The 16,531-nt window shown below is 40.1% G+C and overlaps 1 protein-coding gene across 1 annotated transcript in view; it reads left to right on the top strand.

Annotated features, from left to right (window-relative positions):
• The window catches only part of LOC117536405 (teneurin-3-like), a gene marked incomplete at both ends in the record, with an annotated part of 44,925 nt that extends 29,925 nt beyond the window's left edge, over positions 1–15,000 (top strand). The window contains 8 exon segments of the mRNA XM_034201251.1: positions 914–1,044; positions 1,821–1,909; positions 6,134–6,253; positions 6,967–7,099; positions 7,989–8,117; positions 11,576–11,707; positions 11,897–12,032; positions 14,857–15,000. Of these exon segments, the coding sequence (XP_034057142.1) occupies positions 914–1,044; positions 1,821–1,909; positions 6,134–6,253; positions 6,967–7,099; positions 7,989–8,117; positions 11,576–11,707; positions 11,897–12,032; positions 14,857–15,000 (1,014 nt within the window).
• Positions 15,001–16,531: the final 1,531 nt, after the last annotated feature.

Raw genomic sequence — 16,531 nt, 5'->3', positions numbered from 1 at the left:
GCTACTGCCTGCCTGAACAAAACCTTATTGATCATCGTCCGATTTATTCAACAAAAAAACTGATTTGCTCCCCCTTAACAATCCACTATAAAAGGAGCTTTACTGTTGACTATCTAAAAGAAGTGAAAATAATGCATCTTAATGATGGGCTGGCTCATCTGCTGCCTCCTGCTGAGAGCTGCTGGTGGGAGCGAACCTACAGAGGGTGTACACACACTGTATACACACACACCGCTGCTCCTCAGCAATGCACAACATTAGTGTGAACCTTGATATGGCAGTGGAAAGGCTGAACACACCAATCAGGAGCGGCTCTTTCAAGTGTAGTAAACTAGCTCCAGTGTTCAAAGGCTCCTGCAATGCTTTAAATAGAAGCTGTAGAGAAAAGGAAGCTCTGAAGCAGCACAGTTTCAAACAAGTAACAACAATAATAAAAAACATTCCATGGAAACAGTCAAAGTAAAACCTGTTTATAGACCTGAGACCTGAGACACAGGAGTGTGTGTGTGTGTGTGTGTGTGTGTGTGTGTGTGTGTGTGTGTGTGTGTGTGTGTGTGTGTGTGTGCGTGTGTGTGTGTGTGTGTGCGTGCGTGTGTGTGTGTGTGTCGTGCGTGTGCGTGCGTGCGTGCGTGCGTGCGTGCGTGCGTGCGTGCGTGCGTGCGTGCGTGCTGCGTGCGTTCCTTCAGAACGTTGGGACTGAAAGAACGCTCATCCAGTTAGACATTTCATTTATGTAATTAGTCCTCATTGCCATAAATCAACATTTTATTCTTGAGATGAATTTAGTGTATACTGTATATATTAGAAATGAAAAATATTATTAAAGGAATAGTGCATGAAGTTCATCAACAATATTGATGTATTCTGTATATGAAACGTGAGTCATATCTAATCTTGTGTGTGTGTGTTTCAGACGGCTTGACTGACTGTATGGATCCAGACTGCTGCCTGCAGCCCTCCTGCCAGAGCCAGTTATACTGCAGAGGGTCTCCTGACCCGGGGGAGGTGCTGAGCCAGTCCCCGTCCTCATTGATTCCTCAGCAGGTAAGGAGCTCCATTCGGAAATAAAGTGAAAGTAAGAACGTGACACAAATACTTGGACTCAAATGCACTATTTAGGACAAGGTTTAAACAAGTCTATACTTAAAGAAGAAACAAAGTACAACAAGAAAATCTCTCTTCTCAGAAGTGCAAAATGTAGCAAGAGCAAAATGCCTAAAACCTATAATTAAATAATCTTGACTATTGGCTTGAGAAAGGGAGACTGAAGACAATATATACAATAGGTAAGGGGACACAGGGTGCAGCAATCAAGGGATCTCACTGGAGGGAAAACACATAATGGCAGGAAGTAAAGGGCTCTGAAAGAGAAAACAGCAAGTGCAATAACTGACATGAGTGACTGTCACTTAAAAAGTGAACAATGAGACATGACTTAACATAAACCTAAATCTAAACATAGACTATAAACTAAACATGTAACATAAACCTGATAGATAACTTAACCTGAATTGATAATAGACTATAATCCATTTAAACAGAACAGATCTTAATGTTTGCATTCTTATACCATTTTGTAGCAATAAAAGAGGTTAAATTGTTAACATAGGTTCAGGAGCATGGCCACGCCTAAAACTCCGCCTCGAACCACGGCCACCCCTATTTATATGATGAAATAAGTTAACATGACGTGATGTTACACAATGTTACTGTCATTCCCATGTACGAACACACAGCACTTTTCAGTACAGCAACAGATTCCAGTGAGGTATTAAAGGAAGCAGCATCAGTCCATCGGTTTCATTCTTTTATTTCCTCAGGCTGCCAGGTCTTTCTACCAGCGCATCCACTTCCTGCTGGGTGCTGAATCCACTCACGTCATCACTGGAGACTCTCCGTTCAATAAAAGGTAATCATGTCTTCTTTAAAAAAGGATTGAATTACTTCTACAAACACTGTTTTCCTTAAAATGGCATCATTAATAATGTGTGTCTTATTTTGATATATTGATTGTTTGACTTTTGACTTGAAACATTGTTCTGCTGTCAGATGTAACATTCATGAAATATGATTGGAGAGAAAGATAAGGGTGCAGTCTGCAACAGATATAGATTGAAAGGCAGAACTACTGACAGCAAAGAAACATGACTGCAGTTCTGTTCAGCCATTTTGTCACATTTGTTATGCTTTCCTGAATGTTTCATAAGAGCAGAGGGCCAACACCCTGCAGTAAAAATGTCCTGTATTTCCATTATGGAATGGGCCTTCCACCCTGTAATAAAAATGTTTTATTAGACCTCAAAACAGTTTATTGCCAAATAGGTTTTCACCTATTATAAAAGAAAATATAAAATATATTCTTAAAAACTATTTTCGAACAAAATGTTTCCATGAAACATAAATACACATTCAAGGAAATAAAATGAGAATATAAAAACGTGCTGCAAACAAATGATGCAAATATGTGAATTTACATTACATTACATTTAGCTGACGCTTTTATCCAAAGCGACTTACAATAAGTACATTCGACCAGGAAGACACAACCTTGAAGAAAACAGAATCATATAAGTACATCAGGTTTCATAGAGCCAAACATTTCAAGTGCTACTCAACTGGCTATAGATAAGCCAGTCCTTTATTAGTATATAAGTGCTTTGTTAATAGTTCTATCGCTCGAAGTGGAGTCGAAAGAGATGAGTTTTCAGTCTGCGCCGGAAGATGTGTAAGCTATCTGCTGTCCTGATGTCAATGGGGAGCTCATTCCACCATTTTGGAGCCAGGATAGCAAACCCACGTGTTTTTGCTGATGGGAACTTGGGTCCCCCTCGCAGCGAGGGTGCAGCGAGTCGTTTGGCTGATGCAGAGCGTAGTGCACGTGCTGGGGTGTACGGTTTAACCATGTCCTGGATGTAGGAAGGGCCAGATCCATTCGCAGCATGGTACGCAAGTACCAGTGTCTTAAAGTGGATTCTAGCAGTTACCGGAAGCCAGTGAAGGGAGCGGAGGAGCGGCGTGGTGTGGGAAAATTTAGGAAGGTTGAAGACCAGACGAGCCGCTGCATTCTGGATGAGCTGCAGAGGTCGGATGGCACATGCAGGTAGACCAGCCAGGAGGGAGTTGCAGTAGTCTAGGCGTGAGATGACGAGAGCCTGGACCAGAACCTGCGCTTTGCTGTTTTAAAGTTGAATTGGTGCATGATTATCAAAGAAAGTGTATGGCTGGACTGAGAGAGGCCAGGTTTTGGTCAGTTTTATGTGAGTTTTATACAGTTAAGGAAGTCTATATCTAATGAGATTACAGTTATTTCCTAACAAGAGCTTATCAGCATATTTTTCAAAATGTATTCTTAATTATTCTTGTATTAGATCTCTTCACGCAGAAATAATTGCATTGTGTTTGAGAATATTTGACTCAATTCAGCTTGCATTTAAAATTTAGTCTAATTTTTTATTATATTTATTTGGTGTTTTCAATTGACTTTTGTGATCTGGTCAGATATTAAGCTATTGGACTGCAACATTCAGGACTGATGTCGACATGATTGGACCGTTAGATTCCTTAATGGAGGCGGTTAGTGAAATGAGAAAGTTAATGAACCGTGAGATTTGTTGTACAGATATGTAAGTTACCTTACCGACATGCACGTCTTTTACATGGATGTATACCCCATAGCAAGGGGTGGTGAATGAGAATACATGTCAAAACCAACAAAAACACAGATACAGACATATTCAACTTGACCCATGATAAGGATGGGGAGTAGGGGATATGTAATAATAAGAAAAGGTCATTATTAGATTATTGTCTAAGTAGCATGCTGTGAGTGCTGTTGTACAGAGTCACAGTGATGCTACAGAGTCACAGTGATGCTACAGAGTCACAGTGATGCTACAGAGTCACAGTGATGCTATAGAGTCACAGTGATGATATAGAGTCACAGTGATGCTACAGAGTCACAGTGATGCTACAGAGTCACAGTGTATAGAGTCACAGTGATGCTACAGAGTCACAGTGATACTACAGAGTCACAGTGATGCTACAGAGTCACAGTGATGCTACAGAGTCACAGTGATGCTACAGAGTCACAGTGATGCTACAGAGTCACAGTGATGCTACAGAGTCACAGTGATGCTACAGAGTCACAGTGATGCTATAGAGTCACAGTGATGCTACAGAGTCACAGTGATGCTACAGAGTCACAGTGTATAGAGTCACAGTGATGCTACAGAGTCACAGTGATGCTACAGAGTCACAGTGTATAGAGTCACAGTGTATAGAGTCACAGTGATGTACAGAGTCACAGTGATGCTACAGAGTCACAGTGATGCTATAGAGTCACAGTGATGCTACAGAGTCACAGTGATGCTACAGAGTCACAGTGATGCTACAGAGTCACAGTGATGCTATAGAGTCACAGTGATGCTACAGAGTCACAGTGATGCTACAGAGTCACAGTGATGCTACAGAGTCACAGTGATGATATAGAGTCACAGTGATGCTACAGAGTCACAGTGATGTACAGAGTCACAGTGATGCTACAGAGTCACAGTGATGCTATAGAGTCACAGTGATGCTACAGAGTCACAGTGTATAGAGTCACAGTGATGTACAGAGTCACAGTGTATAGAGTCACAGTGATGCTACAGAGTCAGTGTATAGAGTCACAGTGATGCTATAGAGTCAGTGTATAGAGTCACAGTGATGCTACAGAGTCACAGTGATGCTACAGAGTCACAGTGTATAGAGTCACAGTGTATAGAGTCACAGTGATGCTACAGAGTCACAGTGATGCTACAGAGTCACAGTGTATAGAGTCACAGTGTATAGAGTCACAGTGATGCTACAGAGTCACAGTGATGTACAGAGTCACAGTGATGTACAGAGTCACAGTGTATAGAGTCACAGTGATGCTACAGAGTCACAGTGATGCTACAGAGTCACAGTGATGCTATAGAGTCACAGTGATGCTACAGAGTCACAGTGATGCTACAGAGTCACAGTGATGCTATAGAGTCACAGTGATGCTACAGAGTCACAGTGATGCTACAGAGTCACAGTGATGCTATAGAGTCACAGTGATGCTACAGAGTCACAGTGTATAGAGTCACAGTGTATAGAGTCACAGTGTATAGAGTCACAGTGATGCTACAGAGTCACAGTGATGTACAGAGTCACAGTGATGTACAGAGTCACAGTGTATAGAGTCACAGTGATGCTACAGAGTCACAGTGATGCTACAGAGTCACAGTGATGATATAGAGTCACAGTGATGCTACAGAGTCACAGTGATGCTACAGAGTCACAGTGATGCTATAGAGTCACAGTGATGCTACAGAGTCACAGTGATGCTACAGAGTCACAGTGATGCTATAGAGTCACAGTGATGCTACAGAGTCACAGTGATGCTATATAGTCACAGTGATGCTACAGAGTCACAGTGTATAGAGTCACAGTGATGTACAGAGTCACAGTGTATAGAGTCACAGTGATGCTACAGAGTCAGTGTATAGAGTCACAGTGATGCTATAGAGTCAGTGTATAGAGTCACAGTGATGCTACAGAGTCACAGTGATGCTACAGAGTCACAGTGTATAGAGTCACAGTGTATAGAGTCACAGTGATGCTACAGAGTCACCGTGATGCTACAAAGTCACAGTGATGCTACAGAGTCACAGTGATGCTACAGAGTCACAGTGATGTACAGAGTCACAGTGATGTACAGAGTCACAGTGTATAGAGTCACAGTGATGCTACAGAGTCACAGTGATGCTACAGAGTCACAGTGATGCTACAGAGTCACAGTGATGCTATAGAGTCACAGTGATGCTACAGAGTCACAGTGATGCTATAGAGTCACAGTGATGCTACAGAGTCACAGTGATGCTACAGAGTCACAGTGATGCTACAGAGTCACAGTGATGCTACAGAGTCACAGTGATGCTGATGAAGGCGGTGGTGTCTCTGTGTCTTTCCAAACAAAATGTCTTCCCCAAGAAAGATTTCCGGCAGGATAATTTTCTATCCATGATGGCTTAATTTCCTACATGAATTGCGGTCAGATATAATACATATTGTTTGGATGCAGAGTGCAGCTCTAATAAAGTGACCCTCTCTCCCTCTGTGTCTGCAGCCTGGTGTCGATAATTCGCGGTCAGGTGTTGACAGCTGATGGAACACCTCTGATTGGAGTCAACGTCACGTTTGTCCACTATCCTGAACATGGATACACTGTGACACGCAAGGATGGCATGTATGTATTTATTTATTATTATAAAGTATATGTATAAAGCCTTCTGTTTTATATCCACCTTGCACCCTTCTCCACAAATGTTTCACTTGACACTTCCTTTGTTTTTAAAATAGATATGTGTAGACAAATGTACCTTTGAACAGTGTAAAAGCCAGCTGTATGCCAATATATTTGTTGACACATGGTTTATTTGCAGGTCAGTTTGTGTCTGATTTCAGTGTTCCACAGGTGAAGTAAAGTCCCGGCCTGAATAAGAGATTGTGATTCCTTTAAGCGTAAAAACGAAATGAACATTTAAAGCTGTTTGTTTTAAAATGATTGCCCTTTCTCACTGTCAAACACTATAATAATGTGACTGTTCAATCAGTACACCTTACTCTTCCCAGTGTACAAAGTGAAAAATTAAGCATGAATTTGCTGAGAAAGCAGAGAAAACAAGACATTATATCTCATAACCCTGCGACACTGCCAATTTAGTCAAACTAAAACATGCAAGCACCGCTGAAATGCCCAGTGATGGCATTTCTAAATTGACTCTTTATTGTTAAAATAATAACATAATAATAAATCAAGAATGGAAACGTTAGTAGTGCCTGTTGACTGTGAGGAGGAATTACACGCTCAAAGGGAATGATTCCTATTCTTCAGCTGTTGTTTCTATTAATTACGGTAAATATGTATTTGTTTCTCTGTTTGTTGTGGATGTGCCTCAGGTTTGATCTCCTGGCAAACGGCGGAGCTTCCCTAACGTTGAGTTTTGAGCGCGCTCCATTCCTCACGCAGTACAGAACAGTGTGGGTGCCATGGAACGTTTTCTATGTGATGGACACCCTGGTGATGAAGAAGGTGAGCGCTGTCTGTCACCAGGGCCTCATGGACTAATGACTGCAGATACAAACTATACTTTAATGTTCCGGTTTATTCAAACAGCATTTAGAAGCTTGCCATGTTGACTCTTTGTAGATTTTCATGGAATAAACTAACTGAATATTTAATGACAGAATTATTTCATTAATTTATTATTATTTTCATACTCATTCAGCAGTCTGTGTTATAACTTCCAAAAATGTTGTCCTTTATTGAAGAAGGAAAATGCATACAAATAAAGTAATCTCAAAAAGAGAAGAGATGCTACAGCTCTGCAAACAATTAAGAGACCACTCCAAATGTTTCCTAAATCTTTATCTCTACATGTATGGCAGCCATTCCATTCCAGTGTCTGTTGAATTCCAACATAGAGAAATGTTGTCTCTTTTCCATCTGCAGTCCCTGGGCAGGTACAAATATAACAATCGATAAGCACTGAAGACGTGTCTTATTGTCTATCACACTAACAATTAAAACAGATCAAAATACAGATGTACAATCTATTAGGTCTAGCACATTAAACATTACAACTATAATGTTACTATTCATTTAACCTCACATCTCAAATCACAGTCAAATGAATGTTGAAAGCAGTGTAACGGGTGTTAACAGGTTTTGTGTGTCTGTATCTTAGACTGCACTGTAACTTTTATCCATGTACTTTTTTTCTTTTAATGTTTAATTGACTGCACTGTAACTTTTATCCATGTATTTTTTCTTTTAATGTTTATTTTATTAGCTTTTCTTTTTAATGACATATTTTAAATGCCATTTTCTTAATCTCTTTCATTTTTTGTAAAGCACTTTGAATTGCCTTGTGTTGAAAAGTGCTATATAAATAAACTTGCCTTGCCTTGCCTTGTATCAGGAGGAGAATGACATCCCCAGCTGTGACCTGAGTGGCTTCATCCGACCCAGCCCCGTCATCGTCGCCTCTCCTCTGTCCACCTTTCACAGATGTTCCTCTGATGATGGCCCCATCATACCTGAGACTCAGGTAAGACCTGCGTCCCTGGACATGTACCCAACGCCATTTATTGATACGTTTATAAAAATAAGATCTCTGCCAGAATGGTCAATGAAATGGTCTTTGTCGTCATTATCTTAGTAAGTCTCTGACAGTTAGAAACACATTGCTGATAGTTATTTCATTATAGTTTCAGTGATGTAATTCTGCCAAAATGTAAACAAACATAGGCTAAAAAAACAGGGCTTCGGTTGTAGCCCACACTGACGCCATGGCAACATAATAGAATATAATTATGGGAGCATCATTATAACCCGAATGGAAATAAGACAAGGGATTATGATTATAGGAGTGACACTTTTTATGCCTCTTTCTCATAAAAGAAAATGTTGATAGAAATGCAAAAAATAAATAAAATGGTCATCTTATTATGAGCCAACCTACTCCTACTTTCAAAAGATTCATAAACGTCAACTAACATTGCTGTCCATGCTCCATTATGGACTATGGACAGTGGGCAAAAGGAACTTACTTTTTTATAAGATAAGAAAGAAGACTTTTTAACAACATACATATACACAATGCATAGATATTTTTGATAAACGTTATACAGTTTTTATTTTAATATTTGTTTGAATTGGTAATATATAAACACAAAATGTATCTCTCAAGGATGTTTAAATGAAGAATACAAGGTGATTAGAATAAACCTTTTAGACTCAGCAGGGCTCGACAGTAACGGTTGCCAGGTTGCCACTGGCAACCATTCAGAAACAATGTCAACCACTTCTTGGCCTTTGGTTGCTATCAGTGGCAACCAGTTTTTAACATAAAGAAATAAGGACAGCAAACAGCTAAATGTGCACCCTAAAATAGATAAATATTTGTTGTATTAAGAGTGATATTTAATTATGGACCAGTCGGAACCTGATACTTAAGTTGCACGTGCATTGGTGTGATTACGGAGCCAGAAAGCGATGCACGTTTACTCGCGTGCGCGGTGCGCCATGTGTTTGTTTTACAAAAAATGGCGAAGCAAATTAAGTTGTTTGACTGTGGGGTAAAAAGTTCAGCCAACCCGTCAACATCTCAAACGGAAGATCAAAGTGATTCAACTCATAAAGCGCAAGATGAACCCTAATGAAAAGCAAAGAGGAAATGTGTAAAGTCTTGGGAGGTGAAATATATATGTACATTCAGCTTCGTTGTGCTTTCACTTCCGGTAAAAGTTCCTTCAAAATAAGAGTCCCGATCTTATTACTACCCAAATAAAAGTGCTAAACGAAACTTTACCATAGGAAAATATTGGCATACACATATAATCACTAATATAAAAAGGTAACACATTTTAAATATAGTTAGACATATTAAAGGTCATTTACAGCATTAATAATTAATATCTAATTATTAACTGTGAATGGTTTTCATTCATTTAACATTATAAATGTATTAGTCTGGCCAATGACAGAACCACAATCAAGACTTCGATGCTGAAGGGCCAATGGATCTATGGTGGGGGTCAGCACAAAGGTCAAGAAAACCCACATTTGAAAGGGAGACAACGGATGACCAAGAAACTAGTGACTTGCTCAATTCATTTGTGAGGGATCTGTGAAGAACAACAGCTGCACTACTGGTATTTAGTATACCAGCAATTGAGGGTGGACAAGTTTCCTACCGCTTAAGTTTCAAATAATTATTTTAGTTACTTATTGTAAAGCATTTGAACATTCTTTTGTGTCACATGTTCATTATTAAGTTGATGTATTAAACTATAGTATCTTAATTATTTAAAATATAAGGTGACTAAAAATGGCAACCGTATTTTCAGTTTTGGCAACCAAAAGCTGATGCCTGGTTGCCTGGCAACCAGTTTTAAAAGTTAGCATTGAGCCCTGCTCTGTCATTTATTGAGTATGGCAAGGAGGGTGAATTATAGAAATTACATGTTTAACTGGAGGAGGACGCTGTTCTTCAGTCCACACATGAAGGGCCAATCAAATACAAATACATAGAAAGTACATGTTACAGGTTTATGCCTTTTTTTCTAGGTTTATGAAGTCTCTGTCAGTGAACACACACACACACACACTCACACACACACACCCACACACACACACACACACACACACACACACACACACACACACACACACACACACACTCTAATGTTCTATAAACCTAAAAGCACATGTGTGTGGTTCTTTATGGTCTCAGCGCATTAACCAGTGTGCAGAGGACGTGGAACAGATGACAGAACTCTGTGTGTGTTTTTATATTTGTACAACCCTGAACCAAATCATTATTATTTTGATTTGCCAAGCATGTGTGTATGTGCCTGAATATCTGAGATGAATGGACAAAGTTTGTGTTCAGACGAAAGCTCTGTGTGTGTAGCCCCTCATGTTTGACACAAACAAAATGTTTCATTTGCTGCTTGATGCTTTTTATAATTCTTTGGAAAACGATTGGAAAGTGACTCAGTTGTTGAATGTGTCATCATACAGAGCTGATAGAGAAGCATAGTCCTGCAGATCATCATGTCATGCACCATGACTTTCCTACAGAGACAAATGAAGGAGTATGATATACTGACTGTTAATAGTGTATCCTTAATGATGTTGTTGCGGATCCAAAATAAGGCTGCATTGTCAGTTTTAAAGCACATTTGACTTTTGTTTGGCCCTGCATACTTCTATGCACTTTTAAAATGCAGCTAGAATAAGAAGTGCCTCATCATTTAGTTTACCTTCAATGTTTTTTCAGGAGTGATTAAAAAGTTGGATATATGGGGGATCTTTATGGTATTGATTTTCCAAATAATCTATCAGTGCTTAAAAATGTCATTATATATCATTAACATATCTTCCTGATCTTACACATACTTTGTACTGCACTGATTCAGAGGCCTCTATCTGAAAGGAGCGGTCTCTCCAGCCAGCGCCTCACACAGACCTTTAGAGGCGGATCTGTTGTGATATTCTTTCACCTCGCAGTTCTGTAAAAAACGTACAGACATGGAACAGGAGGAGGAACACAAAATCGAGTCGACTTCTGTTTAAAAAAGGATTACATGCCGATGGTTTTGAAACAACACGCCTCCTTTGGTTCCACTCGGCTGACGTGCTTCTGAGCTGGCTCTGCTGCCAGAGGTGCTTCATGCCGGTGCTGTGGACTGTCTGTGTGAAAGGGCTTTGTCTGCATGTCTTTCTTTCAATTTTCCGGACAAGGCTTTATCCAATGGCCTTCACGCTTGGTGGGTATATTGTTGAGAACCTAAGGAAATGCAGTGATGAGCATGAAGTTTGGATTTCAAGAGACATGCAATAATGGTGGTTCCAACCATGCACAGCTGCCAGGCCCCAGACACTTTCATGCCGGTTTCTTTCTCACTGCAAACACTTATAGTGGCCACATATAGCTGTGTGCATCCAGTACATTAAATAATGTTACCTGCTGATGTGAATGCTATGTTTTTCCCTCTGCAGGTGTTACAAGAAGAAACCTCAATACCAGGCAGTGATCTGAACCTGATCTACCTGAGCTCCAGAGGTGCTGGATATAAACCTGTCCTCAAAGTCACCATGGCACAGTCATCAATACCTTTCAACCTGATGAAGGCGAGTAATGTAATATCATATAATATCATATTTCCTCAAAGCCACTACAAATCGTAAAGCAAACAAATGAATTAATACAGAATGCTGTGGTTCAACGGCTTGAGTCAGCTAATCAGCACCACCCCGTAGCAGCATAACCCTGACCTGAGTCCCACGAGGTGACCTTTGTGTCTGCTGCTGTCTCCCCAGGTTCACCTGATGGTGGCTGTTGTGGGTCGCCTTTTCCAGAAATGGTTCCCTGCGCAACCGAATCTATCCTACACCTTTATCTGGGACAAGACAGATGCCTATGGCCAGCGCGTCTATGGACTCTCGGAGGCCGTTGGTGAGTGAGCTGCTAAAAGCAAAGCTACACACAGACTGTCATCAGCATGTTCCTCTCAGATTGTGAAAAAAGCTGCTCCAAAGTCGAGGAGCATTTTACATTCTCATTCAGAGACTACATACATTCCCCAACAACTAACTACTGATCATTTTCTTTTTGAAATGATTCCTGATTGGGAGCCAATCAAATGGTTGTAAAGTGTGAACTGCATTATGTTTGGGCGAAAAGAGCTGTATAGACAAGAACACTAGCTTTCCTTTTAAAAGACAGAATGGTAAAGTAATAACAAATGATTTTACAATAAGCTATGTGCTGTATTTGATATAAAAGAATGGAGGTTCATTTGTGTTAAGAGTAAAAGGTCAATGTATAATATGGCTACTCTCCCATTCATAATAGCTCCTGCTTGTAGTTCTGTGAATATGTCTGAACCTTAATGTTAACCTATTCATTTAACAATACATTTTGGAAAGCATTGGAAATAATTATAAAAATAGAAGTACAAGTGTTGAGAGAAAATGTACTGCATACAATGACATTGCACCAACCAACACAACATAAGTCAGACAACATACTGTGCACAGCAACTGAGCAGATGACAGGGAGGAGGTTCAACAGTCTGTGCAGAAAGGCTCTGACAGGGAAATGGCTTGGACATAATGGGTATGTAAACCCTGACACCTTTATGAGGGACAAGTCCAGCAGAGGTACTTCGCTGTGAGTTATGACTCATGGAAGCCCGCTTTAAGGGGACCAACAGAAAGACACGTTGCTGCATGTTTGGTAATACTCCTGAAATTGGTGCTTATAGTTGAAAATAAGATAGCATTCCACGGCAAAAACAGCCCTTCTTGAATCAAGTCAGATGTTCCTGTATCAAGCAAAACAATCTGCCAATGGGGTGAGCCACATCTGCTTGGCTAGAATTCTCAAAACTACTAATGAAAATGTAGCTACTGAAAGACCGTGATGGGCCTTGAAACTAGACACAAATGAAAAATGTAAGCTCAATTTGCTTATTACAAGCAATGATTCCTGAATTATTTAAGAAAGAATCACTTCAAATGAGTGTTTTGGTTGAGTTGACTAAATTAGGGTTAGGGTTATTGCATTTGTCTTAAATTAAGACAGCAGAAACATTCTTATATTTAGACTTTTTTGTATTCAAACATGAACACATTTAACAACATTGCGTGGTCATTTGAACCCAGTTTTACATTTTGATCAATGAGTGCCGTGCAATACTTCTACTTGTATTTTTGCTGTGTGTGTGTGTTGTGTATACCACACCACAGTTGTCTCAATGCCAATGTGAAAAGTGAATAGACAGCTCTCGACAATGAATACATATATATATTAAACGTAAAATTGGTGTCATTTCATCAGACTCTTAAATTGAGAAGTTGCTTGATGGTTTATTTCTTAAAATAAGAAAAAATAAATCTGTTCCATGCAAACCAATGCTGCAACTTGTTACCGGTTCATTCTAGCTCATAACAAGATACTTTTCTTAAGCAAAACATTTTTAACAAGATCATTTGACTTTTTAGACTAAAAATAAGAATAAGAAAGTTGTTTTTACTTTATTAACCCTTGTATGGTGTTCGGGTCTGTGGGACCCCTTTTCATTATTTAGCTAAAGAAAAATGATATGATCAATTATTTGTTCAAACCCACACTCAATGGCCTTGGCTCATTTTCTGAGATATATCAGAACACATTTTCAATAACCACCCACTGTACCCCCCCCCCTACACATTTACATGACATACCCGGGGCTAACAAAAGTGTGGACATTGTAGGTACTGTGCACCTGTCTGGGCCTTCTGTGTGTGTGTGTGTCTGTATGTGTGTGTGTGTGTGTGTGTGTGTGTGTGGTGTGTGTGTGTGTGTGTGTGTGGTGTGTGTGTGTGTGTGTGTGTGTGTGTGTGTGTGGTGTGTGTGTGTGTGAGAGTGAGAGACCTTTGTGTTTCTGCCCGTGCCACAAGGTCGCAACATTGTTGATAGAGTCAAGCACCGACACCTGTCTGCTCTCACATTCCCGCATTATGTTTTGCGGGAACCAATCTTTATTTTGTTCACACTCTATCCCAGCTGCAAGTTTGGGGCGAGACACAATAAATAGAGCTTTGCCAGTTTGGGTCCTTATCACAGCTGATCAAGATGGCCAAAAGATTCTCTGCTCAGAGGGCCTTGCAAAGGATTCTGGAAGAGAGAGAACCATTTGATGATGATGATGATGATGATGATGATGATGATGATGATGATGATGATGATGATGATGATGATGATGATGATGATGATGAGGAAGAGGCTTCAGAATGTGAGGATCACATTTCTGAGAATCTGAGTCTGACAGTGACTTTGAAGAAGAGGATGAGATTGAGCATCAGCTAGTTACAAAGAAAAGACGAGCCACAGGACCAGCCGGTCAGCGCGCAGAAAAACAAGTAGCACTTGAATTCATTAATGTGATCGAACAAATGTAAAAGGGCAAATATGAACCATCTATGCTGTTTATATTGCTTTTAGTTGAGATGAAGCAAACATCTGTTGAGCATTTTAACATACAATAGTTTGATTGTGTTGAATTGAAGCCCAAAAAGGCAGCAGGTCCACCAGACCCACGAACACTGGCTGAGTAACAGAAATATGAACACCACACAAGGGTTCAAATTCCTTTTTTGCAGTGTACAATAAGAATCTCTGGAGTGCTTGTCTGTTCAAATCAGTGCTGCGACTTAAGTTTAAAGTTTAGTTTGAACATGAGCTCAGTCAAAGGAGAGAGTTGAACACCTTGCTGTGTCCTGTGTGTGTCTCACAGTATCGGTGGGGTTTGAATACGAGTCCTGCCTGGACCTGATCCTGTGGGAGAAGAGGACGGCCATCTTGCAAGGCTACGAGCTGGATGCTTCCAACATGGGAGGATGGACGCTGGACAAACATCACATCCTGGACGTGCAAAACGGTAGGTGCCATAACACGACAAAACCATGATCATACTGGAGCTACATCTCTACACACAGCAATATAACAAAACTTTATACTGCATCAATTGTGTCTTGACATTTATTACACTGAAAAACTGAAATGTTACTTTAATTAAATGTATTTTGTCAACAGATTTCACGTAAATATAGTTATGTGAAATCTGTTGACAAAATACATTTAATTAATTACATTTCAGTTCTTTCAGTGTGATTTTCCTTTGAACTTAAATTTCAATTTGAAGCTGATGTCCAGAGTTCAACTGTATTTTAAGTTTAAAAATAAAATACCTTCTGTCTCTCTCCCCATCATTAAGTGGTTAATGATGGGGAGAGAACAGGACAACGCTTACAGCAGTTTAAAAGTATGTTAATAGCTGTACTTGTCAAAACGATCATTGTCATGCAGGCTTTGTTCGAAATAATTTGTGTGTGTGTGTGTGCGTGTGTGTGTGTGTGTGTTCCTCTGAGGGGTCCTGGATTTGTTCCAGCGGCCCGGTGGTATTTCTCCCAGCCTTTCATCTCTCTCCTGTCCTCTCTCTCACACATGCACAGTTTGTCGTTCTCATCTCAGACCTTCATGTTCTCCCCTGCTTATCTCCCCTGCTTATCCCCCCCCCCCCGTCACTTCTACTGCCTGTGATTGCCTTTATTATTGTATATATTCCTTCATTTTATTGTTTGTTTCTCCCCCCTTACTTTGGTGTTCCTGGTCAGATGTGACAGGTCTGTTTTAGCTGCTCTTACATTAACACACAAACCATGAATCTTCACCAAATGTTATTGAACTCACTTTTAAGCTGTGAACAACGTCTCAGGTTGACATGAATAACTGCAGTGGATATACAAAGAATACACACTGAAATCTATTCCAACATGAACATGGTGGTCGATGTGTGTGTGTATCTGATGGATGAACATCATCTAGGGTCACCCATTCATTTCCTATGGAGGTCATTTTACTAAACTAAACCACTCCAAATTCAATGAAAGTGGTGATCAGTATTTGATATGTTCAAGTATCTACTTTGGAGGATAGCATAAGGCCTTGAAGCAATCAAATGAGAAACACAATATTTATGATTAATGAACGTAGTCAATTGGACAGAATTGCCCCGAACACGACAGGAGGGTTCAGATTCAACACACATGGAATACACACATCCTGATGTAACACCCTGGTATTGGGTGTGTAAGAGAAAGAGGTTTACAGAATGTGACAGCTAACCTGTTAATGTGTCCACTGGTCAGCCGGTCACCTTCATGCACTTCACCATGCTTGTGAAGCAGGCTGCAAAGTTTCAGTTCATGCCTTTTTCTTTGTTTGAATACATATTTTTAGTGTTGACTTTGTAGATCATGCACTATGATGTATCCAGAATAGCCCACATGTATATTGATCGCCTATACTGAGACACACAATCGCTTTAAAACAACTGGCTTGTGTAAGAATACATACATATTTAGGAAATGCATTGTGCCGCTTTCAAAGCACTTTGTCTCCTCCATCCC

Source organism: Gymnodraco acuticeps, unplaced genomic scaffold (genome assembly GCF_902827175.1).
Source record: "Gymnodraco acuticeps unplaced genomic scaffold, fGymAcu1.1, whole genome shotgun sequence".
NCBI lineage: Eukaryota > Metazoa > Chordata > Actinopteri > Perciformes > Bathydraconidae > Gymnodraco > Gymnodraco acuticeps.
The sequence above is the reverse complement of the archived record's forward strand: the minus strand, read 5'-3'. Positions and strand labels throughout refer to the sequence as shown.